This window comes from Chlorocebus sabaeus, chromosome 12 (assembly GCF_047675955.1).
Source record: "Chlorocebus sabaeus isolate Y175 chromosome 12, mChlSab1.0.hap1, whole genome shotgun sequence".
NCBI lineage: Eukaryota > Metazoa > Chordata > Mammalia > Primates > Cercopithecidae > Chlorocebus > Chlorocebus sabaeus.
Genome location: NC_132915.1, coordinates 4,947,097 through 4,968,658, shown reverse-complemented (window position 1 = coordinate 4,968,658; position 21,562 = coordinate 4,947,097). Strand labels below are relative to the sequence as shown.

General features: G+C 53.1%; 1 protein-coding gene across 14 annotated transcripts in view; it reads left to right on the top strand.

Annotated features, from left to right (window-relative positions):
- The window catches only part of WNK2 (WNK lysine deficient protein kinase 2), a 139,560-nt gene that overhangs the window by 117,704 nt on the left and 294 nt on the right, over positions 1 to 21,562 (top strand). For 5 of the 14 annotated variants that reach the window (XM_037998634.2, XM_007969781.3, XM_037998633.2 and 2 more), the window contains exons 25-29: positions 257 to 448; positions 1,242 to 1,340; positions 7,867 to 7,911; positions 9,395 to 9,651; positions 18,799 to 19,260. In XM_037998634.2, the coding sequence (XP_037854562.2) occupies positions 257 to 448; positions 1,242 to 1,340; positions 7,867 to 7,911; positions 9,395 to 9,651; positions 18,799 to 19,128 (923 nt within the window). In that variant the 3' untranslated portion in view covers positions 19,129 to 19,260. Of the gene's footprint in view, positions 1 to 256; positions 449 to 1,241; positions 1,341 to 7,866; positions 7,912 to 9,394; positions 9,652 to 9,779; positions 15,730 to 18,798; positions 20,482 to 21,562 lie in introns of those variants that run through there. The other 9 variants (XM_007969784.3, XM_007969780.3, XM_007969785.3 and 6 more) reach the window with 9 other exon arrangements.

Genomic DNA, 21,562 nt, shown 5'->3' with positions numbered 1-21,562 from the left:
CAGGCCACTCTGTCTTCTGTCACTGTATTTGCTCAACACAAGTCCCGCACGGTAGTGGGGGCTGGTAGAGACTGGGCACTTTCTTTGCTCCTCCCCATCACTCCTGTGTGGAAGATGCGGCCACGTGCCTGTGGTCTGCAGGAGATGGGAGCTTCCCCAAGGTCACCCAGCAACGAGCAGGCAGAACAGACTCGATCCACACAGCCCCGACCCGGCGGGCCTCATCGTGCCTGTCGCCTCTTCTCCCCCCGCCCAGGTCACTTGGCTGACTCCAGCAGAGGCCCTCCCGCTAAGGACCCTGCCCAAGCCAGTGCGGGGCTCACTGCAGACAGCACGGGCCTGAGCGGGAAGGCAGTGCAGACCCAGCAGCCCTGCTCCGTCCGGGCCTCCCTGTCTTCGGACATCTGCTCCGGCTTAGCCAGTGATGGAGGCGGAGCGCGTGGCCAAGGTGATTTCCAGCTTGCCTGTCTCCGAGCATGTGCTAGCCACGTAGGGCCTCAGTGGTGTCCCCAGGAGCACGCCCGTATTGTGTAGAGGGGTTGCGAGCTGTGGCAAAGGCTGTTGAGAGGCTTCTTTTAAAAAGGAGAAAAAAAAGAAAAAAGACGTAGTCTGTGGATGAAAGGAATGGAGTTGTCCCAACCACCACCAAGTCTTGCTTGTCAGCAGCTCAGGGGGAGGTGATGCTTTGCTAGAGCGGACCTTGGGGAAGTGGCTAGGACTGGGGAGGGCAGGGGACCTGGCATCCGGCCGTGTGCTCCGGCGCCAGTTCCCAGGCACTGGCTGCCCCACCCCCACCCCCACAGCGGAGCCAGATGGTGCTAAACACCGGGTCCTTCCAAAGTCCAGAGGGCCGGCTGGGGGGACGAGGGCACAGCTTTCGAGCTGGGAGTTTGGCCTTGAGGAGGAAATTCTCTCGTCAACGCTGCGTGGACAGCAGCAGCTGCTCAATAAGGTGCTCTCCTGTCCTCACCATCTCTATCCAGAGAAATCATGGTGACCATGAAGCCGCCCCGCCCCGCCCACCCCACCCTGCCCGCCCCTCTCCGGGCTGCTTCTCTTCTGCTCTCCCGCTGCCTCCTTCCCATTACATGGTCAGTGGCTTTGGTGCTCCGGGCTGGGCTAGATGGAGCCGTGGATGTTAAGTGACGAGGCTGGTGTGGCTGTTGGTGTGGAGGAGGAATCGCAGCAACCTGTACTTGATGAGTGTCTCTTTGTTTTCTTCCCTTTATATTCATTTGCAGGCTGGACGGTTTACCACCCAACGTCTGAGAGAGTGACCTATAAGTCTAGTAGCAAACCTCGTGCTCGATTCCTCAGTGGACCCGTATCTGTGTCCATCTGTCTGTATTTGTTCTTTTGTATTTTATCACCTCCTGGCCCTTGGTTTTCTCCCCTGACCCCCTCCCTGTCTTCATTACCTTTCATACATTTCATAGGATGCCTCCCCCACCCCATTGAAGTCACCTATTTAATATCAAAGTGGAACCCCATGAGTTGGTCCCCGGAGCGGTGGCCGCCCGCGCCTAACCCCCAGCCCCACACAGCGCGTGTGCATGCTCATGGCTGGTGCCTGGGCACGGAAAGCATGTGCAGCGGCTGGCCTGCCTTCCGCCCCGGGCACCTCTGCCCAGATGGTCTGGGGCCCTTTGCGTTTTTTTCGTCACCTCATTTAATTTTTTTTATGTTGGATGTAGTTTTTTTTCTGTTGCAATTGTGGCAAATATACATGTCCGCTGTCCCCAGTTCCAGCGACAACAAAAAGACAACCCCAACCTCCTCCAGATGCACACAGTGTGTGTCACGCGTGTCTGGACTGTGAAGACACGCACATAGTGAGCCTATACGGTTCTGAAGGTCACTGGAGGGCGTGGTTTCTGTACCAGGGCCAAATCCCAGCACCCAGTACCCTGCATAGCCACCGCCCCGCGCCCTGCATGTGGAAATGCTGAGAGAACGTGCTCCACTTCGGGCCTCCCCAGCCCCTCCCCACTGGAAGGGCAGGTCTGGTCCCCTCTGTCATTGCTCCTCACCCACCGCTGTCTCCAGCCCAAAATAGGAGAGTGGCGGCCTCCCGGGCAGCTCTTCTTTGGAGCACGTGTCCTGCCTGGCCGGCTCCTTCCCTTCCTCCAGCCAGTGGGGGCACTTTAGTTGCTGTATTTTCCTGTCACCTCCTGTGACCACAGGGATGAAGTCAATGACACAGTTCCTCCAATCGCTACTAAGCCAAAACCCAGTCCCAGCCTTGCTCAGATCCCCTGGAACACAGTTAGTGCCCAGGAACTCCATCTCCAAGGAAGGCTCTGCCTGCCTGGGGCTGTCCCAAAGCAGGCAGTTTGTTTTTCACCCTCAGGACAATCGGCCAGTGAACCAAAAGCTGTGAGATTTTTAGGCTTTTGTCTTTTTAACAGGAAAATTAAGCTTTTTAACAATTGGATTGGATATGCTGGTTTGGGGCACGTGACTTTTTGCTTGTACAATAAAGATACATTGTACTTGTTGGGAGACAGAGGCCATGCCCGTGGGAGGCGTCCACTGCCATCCACCCACTCCATCAGAGGTCCACGTGGGTCATCATTCTCCAGGCAGGCAGGTCGAGGACACAAGGGCCATGTAGAAATGCCAGGGCCTTCCCAGGGCTTCCCGTTCGTCTGTTTAACGGGCTGCCCTGTTTCGGCCACCGTGTCGTCTGGGCCGTTAGTCTGTGGGTCTGGGCGGCCTGGTGTCTGGTGAGTTGCTGAGTTGAGTCTGGGGAGGGGTGGGCGCCTTCCCCCACACCCCTGCGTCTCTGGGTCCTCTTACGGCAGCCAGCTGTGGTTCCTTCTCCGCAGCCGGTTCCCGGCCCTGCTGGCCTTGTGCCTCACTTGCTGCTCCTCTTCTGGCTCCTGTGTGTGTGTGGCTCGATCTGGGGCTGTCACTGGGGGCGAGGGCACCTGGGAGACTCAGTGCAGGGCGCTGCTGTCGGGTATGGCACCTACCCAGGCCCCACTTCCACCCCCGTGCTGTGTTTTGTGGTATTGCTTGTTTTCACGGCTTAGCCCCCATCAGGCAAGTCTTGGTCTTAGTCTTTTTGGGCCATAATGTCTCCCCCAATCCTCCGACACTCTGAAGTTGCTGGCCAGGGAGAGCCCAGGTGGGCCTCTGCCCTGGGCACCTCTCAAGCCCTGTCTGGATCAGCTCCAGGCCTCTGAAGTGTCTGCCACTCTGCTGGGATGTGGCTGGGACGGGCCGCTCCTGTCTCTGCCCCTGGGCTGTGGAGGCTGGACTTCTTGTGGAGCCATCCACTGGCACATCTGCCGTTCCTGGGTAACCCACAGGGCAGCGCAAAAGAGAAGGGAGAGCTGTGGGGTCTGTGAGGAGACCAAGCACCTCCAGGGGAAAGACTGCAGGGGTGGGGGCAGCCCTGTGAGTGCTGAGGCTGAGGACCTGGGCGGAGGCCGTGGGATTGCGCCAGGCTTGGAGGCCAGGAGGGAAGGATGCAGGCAGGGGTAGTGTGAGCAGATGGGCAGGAAGACGCTGAGGTGGGTGCGTGGAAGATGCCGAGGGGTCGGGGGTTGCGCTGCAAGTAGAGGAGCGGAGTGGATGCCAAGGCGCGGCTAGGGAGGGGCAGCCGGCGCAGCCTGTCCAGCCGTTGCTCCCTAGGGCCTAGGGAGAGCTTTCAGCTCACTCTCCTGGTGTGGGGCACCCCACTTCCTGGAAGAGAAAGTTCCAGGAAAACAGAATGTGTTAAATTTTGAAGTATAGAGGGATCCTGGCCTCTGTGAAGATCAGAGGAGATAAAATGGCCCCAGGCAGGGTGGGTTGAGGCCAGGCCAGAGGGTGGGCTGGGGGTGCCCAGGTGGCTGTGCCCAGGGATAGAGCAGGGCAGTGCAGCAGGTACCCCCAGAGGCCTGAGCTGACTCGAGGTGCAGGACAGGGAATAAAGCAGTGGAGGCTGGGAGCAGCAGGTGGACAGACCCCTAGGGAGAGCAAGGCCCCTGCTTGGAGCCCCTATGAGCTGGGCCCCTTGGCACAGACCTGTCACCCAGCTTGCAGACGCCCCCTTGTGGTCAGCAGATGCTCTGGGGAGCTCACATGACTCAGTGCCCCAGAGCAGTCTTTTTTTTTTTGAGACAAAGTCTCGCTCTGTTACCCAGACTGGAGTGCAGTGGCGAGATCTCAGCTCACTGCAACCTCCGCTTCCCTGGCTCAAGCAATCCTCCCACCTCAGCCTCCCAACCACAGGTCGGCACCACCACACCCAGCTACTTTTGTATTTTTAGTAGAGACAAGGTCTCACCATATTGCCTAGGCTGGTCTAGACCTCCTGGGCTCAAGCGATCCACCCACGTTGATCTCCCAAAGTGCTGGGCATTATAGGCGTGAGCCACCTCACCTGACCCAGTGCATTCTAAGGGATGTTGCCCTTGGAGACGGGGAGGAGGGTCAGGTGCCGATGCTGAGATGGCACCTCTGGTCATGGTTCTCTTGGTTCCGCTGGTTAGAAATGGGTCCTTCTGGATCCTCCCACCAGACCGGGCAGGTGCTGGCACCCTGTGGGCACGCTAGAGCCATGGGATTTCTCTTTGGGTTTTCTCCATGTTGGCTGTTGGCTGCATGTTTGGCTCAGGCACCCTCCGGTGTCACTGCACGGTCCCTTCTAGGCCTTCTCCCACCGTGGAATGCTTTCATCCCTCCTGGCAGGGGGAGAGTGCGTGCTCAGCGAGCCCCTTTGCAGCAGGTGTTCAGGCGGCCTCGGGGTAGAGGGCATCCAGAGAGGAGGGCCCCCACCCTGCACTGCGCCCCCAGGCCCTGCCCTCTGCAGCCAGCGTGGTCAGTGCTGCGCACCACTGTGGGCTGTCTGTGGAGCAGGCCTGTGTGCGACAGGACCTAGTGCAGTGTGGGGTCATTTAGCTCAGGGCAACAAGAAAACAGCCTCAGGTCTCCCTGGGCAGAGCCAAGGCGGATCCTGCTTCCCAATACATGCTTTGTAGACAGTTTTTGGCTCAAAAACATGGTTGTTCAATATGTAGACACCCTAAAAGGGGTTTCGTCCCTGGATGCCCGTTTTTCTCTTGTGAAAAAGGAGCCAGTGCTGACCGTGGTGGGGGCTGACCCAGCTGACAGCACGTGGGAGGTTGTAGGGGGCTGAGGTGAAACCACCAGGGCGCCCATGACGGGAGGTGAGCTGCCCTGGCTGTCCTGGGGGCTGCTGGGTGGTATCGAGCCCTGTGAGGTAAAAAGTGAGTGTGACAGATCGCTCAGGGGCTGACCACTTTTTAGGCCCCCTGTCCCAGGCACACACCCTCAGTTTGGATCCTTCGTGGTTGAGATCTCTTCTTGGCCACAGGCTGAGGGTCTGGACGGGGCAGGTGCTTGTTGACCCGAGAGCAGGCTGTTTCTGTGCCGGAGCGAATCAGGGCTGGAGTGGGGAGGGAGCCTCTGCTTGTGCCTTGGGGGCTTCAGCCGATGTCGGCTGAACAAAAGCAGGAGATGCCAAGTCCAAGAGCCGGCCCTCCTGTCGTCCTGTGTGCTGCCACTTTACATTCTGGGAAGAAAGCAGCGGATCTCCCAACAGCTGGAATGAGGCCGCCAAGCGCCCGCCCCAGCCCCACTGAGCAGTCCAGGGCCTTGGCGCTGCCTCTTCCTGGGCCTGGCTAGGGACGGAAGCCCCACAGGGAGACCGAGGTGGGCCTGGCATCAATCAGCAGCCTCCTGAAAGTTTCCTTTGTTCTCCCATTGCTGCCTTATGGACAGGAGGTGGGGGTGCTTGTCCTGGCACAGAGCGAGTGGCAGGGGGCCGGGGGGGGCTGTCTTCGGGTGCCATCTGCATGGTGGGCAAGTGAGGGGCAGGGCCCAATGTAGGCTGAGGCTCTGGAGAGGTGGACTAAGGAGCCACCTAAGGATGGGCAGGGCTGTCCAGAGTGTGGAGAGGTCTCTGCCCCAGTCCAGTTGTCTGCAGTGAGTGGCCTTGAAAGGCTGGCACCCATCAGTTTGCCCGGAGGTCTAGGAGGCGTCTGCACACTGGTCACTGGGGCCCGAGTTTAGGAAGGGCCCATGGAGGCCTCCGTGGGCCAGGGTTGCTCCCTGGCTCTGAGCAGGTGCGGTGTCCTCCACACACTCCAGACCCCGGGTTCCCAGGGTGGTGAGTCAGTCCCAGCTCTGATCGCAGGTCCAGGCTCCCTCTGGTGGTTCCCAGCCGGCAGCTGGCCTGTTTGGTGTTCTTCCCAGCAAGGCAACAGCCAGGAATTAGCTCTGAATGTAGAGTTCCAGCCACACCAAGAGCTTCCAGATAGGCACAGAGCAGCTTTTTGAAGCACCTGGCTTAGGGCCATCTACATGGGACCATGGGCTATAGCCCCCCACAAAGCCTGCCAGGGAAATTGGTGCTCACCCAGTGCCCCTACACATTGGATCCCCCCTAGGCTACATCACAGACTTCAGGGGCCCCTCCTGCGCTACAGAAAACCAGCCATACCTCCCCTGCAAACTTCAGTGAGCCATCAAGGGGATATCAACTCTGTGTTCCTGGCAGGTTTTCATCTCAGAACAGAGCAGCCAGGGAACAGCCCTTCGGAGCTGCTCACCCACAGCCTACTGGTCTGAATCCCTCCTGCTGGGCTCCCTCCTTTTTATTTGAACAGTAAAGTCTGCAACAGAACGCCACCTCACCTTTCTTTCCCCACATTAGCTCAGGAACAGACAGAATGGACTAAAAATACTCAGTTGAGCTAAGTTTCCAAGTCCAGGACGCACAGCTCAGGCCGAGCGTGGGCCGAGGAGCTGGACAAGTTGCCCACTGTCCGCCGAGGCGGGAGGCACGGGCCCTCTGGAGAAGGCAGGCAGACGTTGCCAGGTTTTCTGAGTCCCTGGAAGATCAGAGTCGCTCCTGTTTAGGTCTCTGGGGAACAGCTCCCTGCTGTGGAGGGAGTGTGCTCCTGGCAGGGGGCCGTGGGCTGGAGTGTAGACAGAGCCTCCGTGCTAGTGTGGCTTTGCTGAGTGACCTTGGGGAAGCCTGAGCCTGTTCTTGCCCGTCCCAGCTCTGCCTGCCCATAAGGATAAGCGGGGATGGCCGCGCCTTCCGGCCCGGCCTGCCCTGGGGACCTTGTCCCCACCAGGCTGGGCACTGACTGGCTAGGACGTTGCATTCAGTGTACACCAGGTGGCCTCTGGGTAGCTGGGACCAGTCAGTTTAGTGGCGGTCCCAATTACAAGGAGGCCAGAAGTATTCCAGGCTGAGGCCTTGCCCTACCCCTTGTGGACACTGACTTCTAATGAGGCGGCAGTGTCCCCAGACATCGGGGTCAGTCCCTAGATAGAAACCCTCGGGTCCTCTACTCAACGCCTGCCGCTGACCTCATCACCTGAGGCAGCCATCTGAGATCCAGACTTGGCCTCCAACCTGCAAAACAATGTATCTTTTTGCACTTGGAAAACCTCTGATGGGCTTCGGTGGCCAAGCCCAGCCGTGCCCGGCTCCATTCCAGAGCTCCCGTGGCCGACTCTCAGCAGGGTGTCCTGCCTCTGTCAGTGGGGCTCCCAGAAGCCTGATGTTTGAAAGCCAAGCGCTGTGCTTTGCTTTTTTCTTTTTTTCTTTTTTCTTTCTCTTTTACTTTTCTTTGAATATGCTTCTAGAGACAAACACTTCTCCCTGAAGCTTGGGGGCTTGGCCCTGGCACCTCTGCCCCCTCGGCGAAGCTCGTGGGAGCCTGCACCCTCTCTCCGGGGGCTGCCCCGTTTCCCCCGGCCGGGTCGGCCCTCTCTCTGAACTGCTGCCTGTGTCTGCCCCTCCCTGCACACTGACGACTTTTGCTTAGTGTGGTAGCGTGTCCCGGTGTGTGCTGTTCTGCCTAACTCTGTGGTCTTGTGTCGTTTCTTTCTCCCTTGCAGGGTCTGCCCTGAAGCGTCTCTGCCTAGGCAAAGAACACAGCAGTAGTAATTATCCGGGTTTTTTCCCCCTTTGTCCTCTCTCATTGCATGGGCTTTCTCGTGGCTAGTACACATCAGGGTTCCCGCGGCTGGGCGGGCGTGGGCCGGCCCTGTGCCTACCCCGCGCCTGCTCCATGCCTCTCGGCCAGGCGCCACTTCGCTTCTGCCTGGCGGGATCGCTGCCCTCGGCTCCCCCGTGTGTCTCCATGGCGCCTAGAGTTTGTGCGGTCTCGCCAGTTCACATCTAACGGGCTTATCCTTCCCTGGAACACCCGCAAATTGCCAATCATTAATTGGCTCCTTTTCCAAAACCATAGGAATGAGTATTTCCTTGAAGTCCTAAAGATGAGTGCCTCCCCACAAGGAGAGATGCCAGGACTGAGTGGGTATTAGTCTCCCTGGGCCACTCACCTCCTCTCTCTCTCATCTTTCTCTCTTGAAAAAAATTTTTTTTTCTTTTCTGGCTGAACTTTTCATGTAGGAATAGCTCCATGTGTGTCAAATCTCATCACTAATTTTTAATTGTCTGTGTCTGTGCTTTTTCATTGCTAGCCACTAAAGTCCACTACATTTTGGGACAGCTTGTTTGAAGAGATGGTCATTAGGCTGTTTTCTATGCAGAACATTTTTAAATTGGCTTATTCAAAATTGCCAACCAGAAATGACATGTGTTGCGTGGAAAGGGTATGATTTAAAAATTTTAAAGTCTCGTTGATGCTTTGAATGAAGCAGCCGAGTGCTCTGGTGTGCTAATAGTCAGCAGAGCGGCTCCCAGCTCGCTCCTGCAGCAGGGCGTTGGCCGCAGCCCACGGCAGGAGCTGGTGGGGCCTCAACAGGCAGCCCCAGGCATGGGTACCCTTTATGAATACCTTCCTCTAACGCTCTGGTCAGGACAGTTTCTACGTCTGGAATTCCAAACAACCAGACCATTAAAATTCATGGGAATGCAAGTCAGACAGCCCTGGCAGGCATTTTCCTGTGGGCCAGGCGGCCGCCTACAGGCCAGCCAGCCGCGTGTGCTGAGCGCTCACACAGTACTCCACCGCCCCCGCGTCCTCATGTTACGGCTGAGGATGCACAGGCCAGAGAGAGCCTGAGGAACCTGACTCTAGGCACCGTGACGCCGAAGCCCAGTGTGTCTGGCTATGCCAGGAGTTTCCTGAGCTCTCTCACACGTGAGTCTGGGGATGGGCAGCGGTGGGCACAGAGTGGATGCTGAGCAGAGGCTGCTGGCTGCTACAGGGTCCTGTCCCCTGGCCTGGCTTCTGAGGTGGGTGATGGCCACCTGGCACAGCCCATGGAAATGCCCCACTGTGTCTGACCCTGGGCAGCCAGGCCCCTTAGTCTGACCGCCTCTTGAAGCAAGGTGCTGCCTGGCCCAAGTGAGACCATTGTCTCAGCTGTCACGTAAGAACGAATGCGGCCAGCCCACTGGGGGCCTGGGCGCATGTGTGGCGTCACCAATCCTGGCCTGTGTGTGACTCCCCAGGGTCCTCCACCAGCAGCCTGGCCCCAGGCCCTGAGCCAGGCCCCCAGCCCGCCCTGCACGTCCAGGCGCAGGTGAACAACAGCAACAACAAGAAGGGCACCTTCACGGACGACCTGCACAAGCTGGTGGATGAGTGGACGAGCAAGACGGTGGGGGCCGCACAGCTGAAGCCCACGCTCAACCAGCTGAAGCAGACCCAGAAGCTGCAGGACATGGAGGCCCAGGCAGGCTGGGCTGCCCCTGGCGAGGCGCGGGCTGTGAGTGCCGGGCGGGCGGGGCGGGGGCTCCTGGGGTGGGGTAGCCTTGCCTCCAGCATTTGCTATTGCCCTGTGTGGTGTCCAGTTAAGCTCTTCACTTTCATGATCCGAGTTCATTCTCCCCACAGCCCCAAGAACTAGGCTTCTCCACATTACAGATTGGGAGGTGAGCGACGCGCCCACAGCTCTGCAGCTGGCAGGTGGAAAGGCCGGGCCAGGCCAGGTCAGGCCGAGGCTGTGACCCCACAGCTCAGATACAGCAGCAGCCCCAGCCTGGGCAGCCCGAGCCCTGCACTCAGAGCAGGTGGCCCCGGTCTTGGCGGATGGGCCCACCTCTACCTGGGTTCTGTTTGTGCCCAGGCTGGAGACCAGGGCAGCTGTGCATGTCACTCAAGTGACACCAGCCTCGGGCCGTAGCTCACACGCACCTGAGCCAACGTGGGGCAGAAGTGAGGACCTGCTGTCCTAGGGTTCACACCTAACTTGTTCTGATGTCAGCGCGAGTTGGAGAAGCATCTGCTGTTTTCCAGCTTTCTGGAGGGGTTTGTGGAAGACTGGTGTTATTTCTATCTCAGATATTTAGTAAAGGTCATTTGTGAAGCCATCTGGGCTGGAGTTTTGTTTTGTATTTTTTAGCGTGGGATACTTTCCTCTATGATCTTTTACCTTACAAATTTTCAAACACACAGAAGAGCTGAAAATTCTGCCGTGAACATCCTTAGACCCACTACGTACGCTCTAATTGACATTTTTGCTGTATTTATCACACACCTATTCATTCCTTGAGGGCCCAGTTGTTACTATGGATTCAATTTCTTCTAAACTTTTCACACCATTTGGATTTTCTGTTTCGTTTTGTTAAATTCTGCCTTTCTGGCCATTGGTATCTCTCCTCTAAATTTATCTAAAATTTTAAATTAATTGCCATAAAATTATCCATAATAGCTTTTATTTTTTCCATTTGCAGGATTTACAGTGATGTCCTGATTTCATTCCTGATGGTGGTGATTTTTGCCTCCTCTCTCTCTGCCTCTCCTTTGCTCTTTCTCTTTATGCAGTCTCCTTAGGGGTGTACATTTTATTAGCCCATTCAAAGAACACATTTTGTGTTTGATAGTCTTTATTGTATGTTTCATTAATTTATTTTCTTATTTCTTGCCTTCTATCTTTGGGTTAATTTTGTTGTTCTGGAAAGTTTCTTAAGACATGTTCATTGATTTCTAGCCTTTCCATGATAATGTAGGCATTCAAAGGTATAAAGTGCCCACTGATGGTTTTAGCTGCATCCCAAAAGTGTGCAGCTTTTCATTAACTTTCATTTGAAAATATTTTATAATTTCTGTTGCTATTGGAAGTAAGTGTGGTTGTTAGTTTTCAGATGACCTTTTGTCAGTGTGTTTTCGTGTGGCTGCACTGTGCTAGGAGAGCAGACTCGGTGCTTTCGGTCTGTGGAGATCTTCCGGGACTGGCTCTTGACCCGGCTGTCAGTCTTTGTTGCTGTTCCAGATGCTGGAGCTGAATCTGTTTCCTTCTCTCCACATCCACACTCCCAAGCTCCACCACTGTGACTTCTGTTCTGAACCACTGCAGGGTCCTCTTGACAGGTACACCTCTGCCAGTCTGAGTCCTCAGATTGATTCTCAGTGGAACCCCATTATTCTAGGACAAAGTCAGGAATCCTGAACATGGCCCCACAGCTCTGTGAGGCTGCACCTGGAGCCTGGGCAGGCTCATCTCTGCTGCCTGGGCTCCAGCTATATCGGCGTTCAGGATTAGCAGAGCTAACTGTTGTTCAGGTATTCTGGATTCTTTTTAAGTATAAGGGTTTTTTAAACTATTATTTTTGTCATGGCAAAAAATATAAAACACAGAATTTACCATTTTACCCATTTTCAGACGTACAGTTCAGTGGCATGAAGTACATTCAGAGCACTGTGCAACCATCGCCATCCATCCACTGAACCTTTTCATCTTCCCCAAGGAAACTCTGTCCCCATTAAACACTAGTTCCCAGCCCTCTCTCTGGCACCTCTGGTTTCCCAGGCCCTGGTAGCCTCTGTCCTTCCTTCTGTCTCTGTCTGTGACTTTGACAACTCGAAGTACCTCATATAAATGGAACCATATACAGTATGTGTATGATTGGTGAATGGCTTATTTCATTTGATACAATGTTTTCAAGGTGCATCCATGTTGTAGTATGTATCAGAACTTTTTAAAATCAGCCAGGCGTGGTTGCACATGCCTGTGGTCCCAGCCACCCGGGAGGCTGAGGTGGGAGGATTGCTGGAGCCTAGGAGTTCGGGGCTGCAGTGAACTATGATCGCACCACTGCACTCCAGCCTGGGCGACAGAGCAAGACGCTATCTCAAAAATAAATAAATCCAGAATACTGTGCTGCCACCACCACTGTTCATCTCCACCTCTTTTTATTGTGTGAAACTCTGTACCCATTAAATAATAACTCCCTATTGTCCCTCCCCCAGCCTCTGACAACTTCCATTCTGCTTCCGGTCTCTCTGACTTTGACTCCTCTATGTACCTCATAGAGTGGAATCACACAGTGTCTGTCTTTTTCCACTGGCTTATTCCACTTAGCAAAACGTCCTCCAAGGGCACCCTTGATGACATCCATGTTGTAGCATGTCCGAATTTCCTTTCCTTTGAAGGCCGAGTGATAGTTCATTGTATCTGTGGATACAAGATCTGTGGATATCACATCCATTCTCAGTGGAATCCTGTTAAGGGATTGTCTGTCATTTCTGTCAGTGGACAGTTGGGTGACTTCCATCTTTTAGCTGTTATTAATCTGCTGTGAACATAGTATCCCTTCAAGATCCTGCTTTTATCCTTTTGGGTATAAACCCAGAAGTGGAATTGCTGGATCATATGATAATTATATGATAGTTTTTCGAGGAACTGTTTTCAATAACAGCTATACCATTTGACATTTCCACTAACAGTGCACAAAACTTCCAGTTTCTCCACATCTGTGCCAACAGAAGATTTCCTTTCTGGGTTTTTTGTTTTTGTTTTTTTGTTGTTTTCTTTTTTTTTTTTTTTTTTTTTCCAGACAGAGTTTTGCTCTTTGGCCCAGGCTGGAGTGCAATGGCACGATCTCGGCTCACTGTAACCTCCACCCCTCAGGTTCAAGCAATTCTCCTGCCTCCCGAGTAGCTGGGATTATAGTTGTTTGCCACCGTGGCCAGCTAATTTTTGTATTTTTAGTAGAGATGGGGTTTCACCATGTTGGTCAGGTCTTGAACTCCTGACCACAAGTGATTCACCCGCCTCAGCCTCCCAAAGTGCTGGGATTACTTTGTGAGCCACCGCGCTCGGCCATCCTTTCAGGTTTTTGATGGGAGCCATCCTCTCAGGTGTGAATTGGTATCTTGTGGTTTTGCTTTACATTTTCCTAATTAAGTAGTGACATTGAGCAGCTTTTCATGTGCTTATTGGCTGTTTCTATATCTTCCTTGAAGTATTATTGAAGTCTTCTGCCAATGTGTGAATCAGCTTGTTTTTTTCATTGTTGAGTTTTAGGAATTTTCTGCATGATCAGATATTAATCCCTTATCAGATATATGATCTGTTGGCAGTGCCTTTGGATGCACAAAAGTTTTAAAATTTGTCTTGTTTTCATTTGTTTCCTGTGCCTTTAGTGTAATATCCAAGAAATCACTGCCAAATCCAATGTCGTGAAACCTTTTCCTTAAGTTTCCTATTAAGAGTTTTCTGGTTTTTGCTTTGACATTTAGAACTTTGGTCCATTTAGAGTTGATTTCTTCTTCTTCTTCTTTTTTCCTGAGATTGTGTCTCACTCTGTTGCCAGGCTGGAGTGCAGTGGCGCAATCTCAGCTCACCACAACCTCCACCTCCCGGGTTCAAGCAGTTCTCCTGCCTCAGCCTCCCAAGGAACTGGGACTACAGGCGCCCGCCACCACGCCCAGCTAATTATTTTATTTTATTTTTAGTAGAGACGGGATTTCACCATGCTGGCCAGGATGGTCTCAATCTCTTGACCTCATGATCCGCCTGCCTCGACCTCCCAGAGTGCTGGGATAGAGTTGATTTTTGGGAGGCAAGGCAGGGCTCCACCTTCTTTTTTTGGTATGTGCATATCGTTTTCCCCACAGAAGTTGTTGAAAACTGCTTTCCCCCTTGAATGGTCTTGGCCCCCTTGTGGAGAGTCACTGCAGCATAAGAGTTTACCTTCATCTCTGGGCTCTCCTCTCCTGTGACTCCCGCAGTGTGTGACTCATCCACTTCATGGTGGACCACAGACCCCTCTGGCTCTGTCCACTCTGCCACCTTTTTCCTCTCCTCCTCACACAATCATTTCAAGTGTCCCCAGCTTGCTGATTCTTTATTCTGCCTGCTCAGATCTGCCAGTGAACCCCTCTAGTGAATTTGTAAATGTCAGTTACTGTTTTCAGCTCTTCTAGTTCCACTTGGTCCCCTTCATAATTCCTGTCTATTGATATCCTCGTTTTGTTCCTGTGTGATTTTCCTGACTTCCTGTAGTTCTGTGTCCATGGCTTCCGTGAGTTCTTTGAGCACATTTAGGATATTTGATTTAAAGCCTTTGTTTACTAAGTCCAATGTCTAGGCTTCCTTGGGGATGTTTTTGTAAGTTAAATATTTTCCTCTGAATGAATCATACCTTCCTGTTTTATTTTCTTTAGATTTTAGGTCACTAAATTTTTCTTTGTGTCTAAACTGCTGTTAAAACTATCCATTCAGTTTTTAATTTGGGTTATTGTGTTTTTCACTTGAATTCTTTTTTTTTTTTTTTTAAACCACATCTGCCGTATCTTAAAAAAAAAAAAAAAAATGGTTTTTAACTCTCTACCAAAAATCTCTATCTTGTATCTCCTTCACATAATATTTTTTAGTTTTTGTTTGCTCTTTGGCCTAGTTTTTCTTTATATTGCCTTGTCTTTTCTTGTGACTTTTTAAATATTGTGTGTAGAACATTGTAGTTGAAATTTTATTTGCAAAAAAATTTGAGGTCTAATAGTAGGTTTCTCATTATTGTTTAATTTGCCTTAGAGCACCTTTTCATATTCTTATCAGCCATCTTTTAAAAAGTGGTCAAGGATAGTGACCATTTAAAAGTTGATTTGTTTATCTTTTTATTATTGATTTGTGGGTGTTCATTATATATCTTTTGTCGTACACAAGGGGACTTCCAAAAGTTCACAGAACAATGAAATTAAAAGATAAATATAAGAAATATGACTGGCCATGGTAGCTCACACCTGTAATCCCAGCACTTAAAGGCTGAGGTGGGTGGATTGATTGAGTCCAGGAGTTCAAGACCAGCCTTTGCAATATGGCAAAACCCCATCTCTACAAAAAATACAAAAATTAGTTGGGCTGCCGGGTGCGGTGGCTCATGCCTGTAATCCCAGCATTTTGGGAGGCTGAGGCGGGTGGATCACCTGCGGTCAGGAGTTCAAGACCAACCTGGCCAATATGGTGAAACCCTGTCTCTACTAAAAGTACAGAAAAAAACCCAAAAAACAAAAACAAAAAAATTAGCCCAGCATGGTGGTGGCTCCTGTAATCCCAGCTACTCAGGAGACTGAGGCAGAAGAATCGCTTGAACCCTAGAGGCAGAGGTTGCAGTGAGCCGAGATCGCACCATTGCACCACAGCCTGGGCGACAAGAGCAAAACTCTGTCTCAAAAAAAATTAAAAAATAGCTGGGCATGGTGGTGCATACCTATAATTACAGCTACTAAAGAGGCTGAGGTAAGAGGATCGCTTGAGTCCGGGAGGTCAAGGCTACAGTGAGCTGAGATGGTGCCACTGCACTCCAGCCTGGGTGACAGAGCAAGACCCTGTCGGAAAAAAAAAAAAAAATAGCTGGGCATCGTGGCGCATACCTATAGTTATAGCTACTAAAGAAGAAATATAAACTTTTTTCTTAACACGAGCGCCATCAAGTTCAAGACACTTTTATGAGCAATGATGCCAGCCATTTAGTCCCTCCCTAAAGACCTAATGGTTCTGGGAATTTAACCATGGCCATTGAGTCTTTTTTACATTATTAATTGACAAAATGGGTACCCTTTACAGACGTTTTAAAATTAGGAAGCAAAAGGAAGTCAGAAGGAGCCAAATTAGCACTGCAGAGTAGATGCCTGATGATCTCCCATGGAAACTCTTGCAAAATCAGCCTTGTTTGCTGAGAGGAATGAGCAGGAGCACTGTCATGATGGAGATGGACTCTCTGGGGAAGCTTTCCCCGGGGGGGTTTTGCTGAAGCTTTGGCTAATGCTCCCTAAACACTCTCATACTAAGCGGATGCCACTATTCCTTGTTACCCCTCCAGAAAGTCGGCAAGCAGAATGCCTTAAGCATCCCAAAAGCTGTTGCCACAATCTCTGCTCTTGACTGGCCCACTTTTGCTCTGATGGGACCACTTCCAGCCCTCAGCGCCATTGCCTTGACTGCGCTTTGTCTTCAGGACCACACTGGGAAAAACATGTTTCATGTCGTTACAGTTCAAAGAGAGCTTCAGGATCTCCATCCCACTTGTTCAAAGTTTCCACTGACAGCTCTGCTCTTTCCCTGCGCCCGATCTTGGTGCAGTGGTTTTGGCACCCACTGAGTGGAAAGTCTGCTCAACTTCCATTTTTCTGTCAGAATTATGTAAGCTGAACCTACTGAGATGTCTGCGGTGTTGGCCACTGCTTCTGCTGTTATCCAGTGTCCTCTGCACTTACGGCTCAGACCAGATGAGTGTTTTCCTCACCAAGTGATACGGATGGCCTGCCACTGTGGGCTCTGTCTTCAGCATGGTCTCATCCCTTCTTAAAACAAGTCAACCATTTGTAAACTGCTATTTTCTTTGGGGGCATGGACCCCATAAACTTTTCAGAAAGCATCAGTGATCTCACCATTCTTCCACCCAAGCTTCACCATCCATGTGATGTTGGTTCTTGCTTGGCAGAATTCACGTTATTGTGATGGAGGCTCTTTTCAAACTGAAATCTTCTCCTCCTTAGTGCCTCAGACTGCCTCCTCTTCAGACATATTATAAAGAGTTAGTGCAAGTGTATTCGGGTGCAAAGATTTTTTTTGAAAGTCATGCATAGTTTTTTCATGATATGTATTTCCCATGAACTTTTTGAAGACCCCCATAATGGATATAGTCTACTGATCTGTGGCTTCTGTTTTTGCTTTCTTAGTGGTGAACATGAAATGGCAAAAATTTTAATTTTGTGTCTCCTAAAAGCTTTGCAGCTTTAGCTATTGCTTTTGGTCTGGTGAGCCATCGCAAATGAGCTCTCGTGTAGATTCTGATGTAAAGCTCAATCTGTTTTCTTCCTCTGCATATCTGATCGTTCCAGTCCTTCCTCTCCACACTGAATTGTACTGAATCGGGCAGACACTTGTCGAGTGGCCGTCGCTGTGTACGTCCATTTCTGAATTTGCTGTTTTGTTTCCTGTAGCAATTCCCTTCTTGTGGCAACACCACACTCTCTTAATGACTGACGTTTTCTCTTTTTTTTTTTTTTTTTTGAGACGGAGTCTCGCGCTGTCGCCCAGGCTGGAGTGCAGTGGCCGGATCTCAGCTCACTGCAAGCTCCGCCTCCCGGGTTTACGCCATTCTCCTGCCTCAGCCTCCCGAGTAGCTGGGACTACAGGCGCCCGCCACCTCGCCCAGCTAGTTTTTTGTGTTTTTAGTAGAGACGGGGTTTCACCGTGTTAGCCAGGATGGTCTCGATCTCCTGACCTCGTGATTCGCCCATCTCGGCCTCCCAAAGTGCTGGGATTACAGGCTTGAGCCACCGCGCCCGGCCATGACTGACGTTTTCTAGTAAGTTTAATCTTTGCTCAGGAAAGACTTTCAGTATTGATCTTCTTTAAGAATTTCTTGATTTTTTTCAGGTCGTTAATATTTGCATATGTTTTAGGAACAGCCTGTCACTTTCTGCAGGCTAGCCCACTGGGATTTCGATTGGGAGTGTACTCAGTCTGCCGATTAGCTTGGTGAGATTAGACATACGAACAACACGAGCATTCCTGTGAACGTGGTGTCCATTTACTGGCGTCTTTTTTGTTTCTCTGCAGTGTAAAGATGTTATACACCTTTCATTAAATTTATCCCTAGGTAGCTGATGTTTTGGAATGCTATCATAAATGTTAGTTTTCTTTAAATTTCCTTTTCCAGCTTCCTGTTACTAGAATATAGAACTATGGTTGACTTTCATATCTCATATCCTGCGATTGTGCTCAATTTGCTATTAGTTCTAGGAATTGGTTTGTCCCTTCTTGTGGGTTTTCTGCACACACAGTCTTATCATCTGCACGAGGCCAGTTCTCCTTCTCTCTGTCCATTCTGTGCGGGTGGCTCCTTTTCCTGCCCACCTGGAGATCCCCGCTGTGTCGACTGGAAGCGTGGAGGCACCTCGGGGAGGTTTGGGCATTTTGCTGTGGGCAGGGGCTCAGCTGTTAGTTCTGTAGAGGCCCTTCCAGATGAGGAGGCCCCTCCAGCCCTGGCTGCTGAGCATGATTTCCAGGAAGGGGTGTGGAAGTCGCCGAGTGCCCTCCGTGCACCTGTGACCAGTGCCCAGTGGGGCCCTCCCTGGAGTGGAGCGGAGTGACTCCCCGTGGCCAGCAGCCTTGCCTTCCTGGGGCACACCCCGCATACGGCTTCTCCCCAGGCTGGGAGAGTGGAAGGGCTGCCTTGCCACCACCTCCCTGCACGCTTGCTTTGCGCAGGTCCTGGGGCGTTGCGCCTGCCAGCTCCTGGGTGGTTCATGCTCCTGTGAGGGCACTGAGCAGCCAAGCAGGAGGCCTTTGTGGTGGCTGAGTAGAGGCGTGTGGGGCCACTTACGCGCCCTCAGGGGCCAGGCCCCACCAGTCCTCCTCCAAGGCCCGTTCTGGCTGGTGGACATCGGGTGTGTGGCCTAGAGACCATCAGGCTGCAGCTTGGGGAAGCAAACAAGGGAGGGTGATGGTTCGTGGCCCCACACCATCATTCTGCTGTCAGCCCTGAGAGGGTGCCTGTCACCGCAGGTTCCAGGACCGCTGTCTCCTGAAGATGGAGAAACTGTGGCACCTTGGGGGCCACTCAGGGAGGCCAGCTGATTGCAGCCACGTGTACCTTCCTCTTCTCGTCTCTGTGTTTTGTAGATGACCGCACCTCGAGCAGGAGTGGGGATGCCACGTCTGCCCCCAGCGCCCGGCCCTCTCTCCACCACGGTCATTCCCGGAGCCGCCCCGGCCCTGTCCGTGCCCACACCAGGTACTGCCCTCTCCAGCCTCCCAGCCCCATCCTGTGCGCTGCCTCTGGGTCGGTACGGAGGCCTGCTCCCAGCTCCAGTGTCCTGGGGGCCCTGGGCAGGCCAGGTGGGCCAGCTGGGGGCACAGGGCAGCTGGAGCCCCCCGCAGGTGCCCGTGCTGCCGGTCTTCTTGCGGCCACCTGTGGTCAGCATGCCTGGCGCCCGGCTGCGGATCACGTAGCCTTCTGCCCTGTCCCTTGCCAGATGGTGCCCGTGGAACCGCCCGGAGAAACCAGGTGTGGTTTGGCCTCCAAGTCCCCCCCACCGCCTGCTGTGGGCACAGCACTCAGCCGCGAGGGGGACAGCGGGTGGGCAGCAAGACTGCTTCCTTTGCGGCTTCAGACCCTGTTCGCTCCTAGGTTCCTGTGGTCCACGCGCCGTCTCCACACCCACTTCCTATACTTGAGTTGGTGGTTAGAACCTTGTCGTCACCCTGCAGAAGTACAGTGCCTTGAATGCCAGCTTTTCCGTTCCCTGATGAAAAGATATGTTTAAAAAAATTATCGGAAAAGGTTTCATTTGCAATTGGCTTGTGCATTGATAATCTTTATTTACTGTTTTAAGTTGCAGAGATGTGAATGGTTTACAAATCTGAAGCTGAAGTTCAATCTTTGGTTTTCTGTTGTAAATGCCTTTTTAAAACATTGAATTAGCTACCTTAAGTACTGAAGAGCTTCCAGTGCTAGGCGAGCCCTGCTTTGTCCGCAGTAGAGTGCCGGTTCCCTGGGCTCATCCAGGGGCTGAGAGACGGCAGGACGCTGGGGCAGGGCACACTGGCGGAGCTGCTTGCTCAGTAGGGAATGTCAGCTGCTGCACTGGGCCGTGAGAAATCCACCAGAAAACGTTAGGTGAGCAAACATGCCTTGGCGCCAGTGGGCTGCTGTGAGGATAAGGTGTGTGCTGGGCGTAGAAACTCTGGCTGCCCGCCCACCCTGTGGAGACAAGCACAGCTCCTTCAGCTGGAGAGGCTGCCCTCTCTCCTGCCCACTTCCCTCCCTCCTCCATGATTTCCATGGAGGCCTGTGGCTCTGCTCACCCCTGGCACGCAGACCGCTCTCCTGTCCACCACTAAGTCTGCTCTGCGGAGGGCGGGGTCATTCTTCTCCTGGAGATTTCAGTGGGACTCGTCCCCAGCGGGCACAACACAGCCCTTGGTGGGAGGGGAAGGCCCGAGCTGCCTCCACCTCCTGCTGGAAAGCAGACTGCTTGGGACTGCCCAGCTGTGAATTGTATAGTTTCTGTACTTATTAGAACTGGGTAAATTATTTTGGTTCAAATCTATTATTCCATCAATTCAGTTAGAATTGAATTTTCTAGGTGTTATGCAGAATCTTCTGCCAGGGCACGATGCTGTCGTAAGAGATTTCTGTTCTCTGTACTGGGCCCCCTTGCCCCGTTCCTTGAGTGAAGTGGGGGCTGCCCTCACCTGTCCCCCTTGCCTGTGAATCCCTTCCTCGTACATGGTGGTCAGTGGCACGGAATCCCCAAGAGATTGTATATCTGAAGGAGAAAAATAAACACTTTTGCTCGAAAACAGTGTGAAACAACATCTTTTTCTTACCCTCTGTCCATATAAAATCCAAACCAACCAGCCTCCTAGGGAGCACAGGAGCTGGGAGCCAGTACTGGGCTCAGCTGCATCCACACCTCTAGAGGAGGGCACTGAGGGGCTGCGGGTGCCACTGGATGCTGGGCAGGGCTGGCCCTGGCAGGGGTCTGAGAGCAGGGCATCTGGCAGGGCTGTCTGGCCCCCAACACTGCCCCTGCCAGCTATGGCCTGGGCCCTGGGCCCTGAGCACAGTCAGCTCTGCCGGTCGGGTTAGCTGGCTGGGCTTCCTACCACTGTGCACCTGGTTATGCTTAGCAGTGCCACAGGCTGTGCCCATGATGGAGGGAGCCAGCCTCCTGGTCAGCGAGACACACCTGCAGCCCCTGTCTCCAGGAGGCTTGGTTTGCATGACTTGCTGCAGCCCCTGGGGCCACCCTCTTTGCTCCAGGTGGGCCGAGCTCAGGGGAGGTGGGAGGTCCTTGGACGAGCTTGGGCTTGTTGAGAGGAGGATTTGGGGCTGGGGTTGCCCGGGGATCATGCAAGGGGCAGTGGCTTTCCTGGTAGGCACAGGGGCCTTAGGGAAAGTGGCCATCCAGGGTGGGGACTCATCCTGGGGGCTCAGTGCATGGTGGCAGCCAGCCCCCCGGCCTCCCACTAAAGACAGCCTCCAGCTGACTGCAGTCCCTCCTGCACATGCTGCATCGCAGGCCTCACCGTGAGCAAGCTGAGGGTCCCAGTGTCTCCGGCCCGGTCTACTGTGGGGGCTGCCTTGGCCGTGGGGCCACCTCCTCAGAGAGCTGCAGCGCCAGCCTTCGAGCTTCTGCACGGAGGGAGGAGGAGCGCTCATCCCAGAGCCTCCTGTTTTGGGTGCTGGGGGCAGCTCGCTCCCAGATGCTCCGGACAGTCCAGGAGCTGAGCGTCTGGGTTTCTGGGCAGCCGTTCAGTGTGCTGACCGGTCACACAGAGAAGGGTGGCCCAGGTGACAGAGGATGCCAGGGCTATGCTGAGGACAAGACCATCTACACAGGGCATGGGTCACGGCAGAGCTGGCACGGCCTTCCTGTCG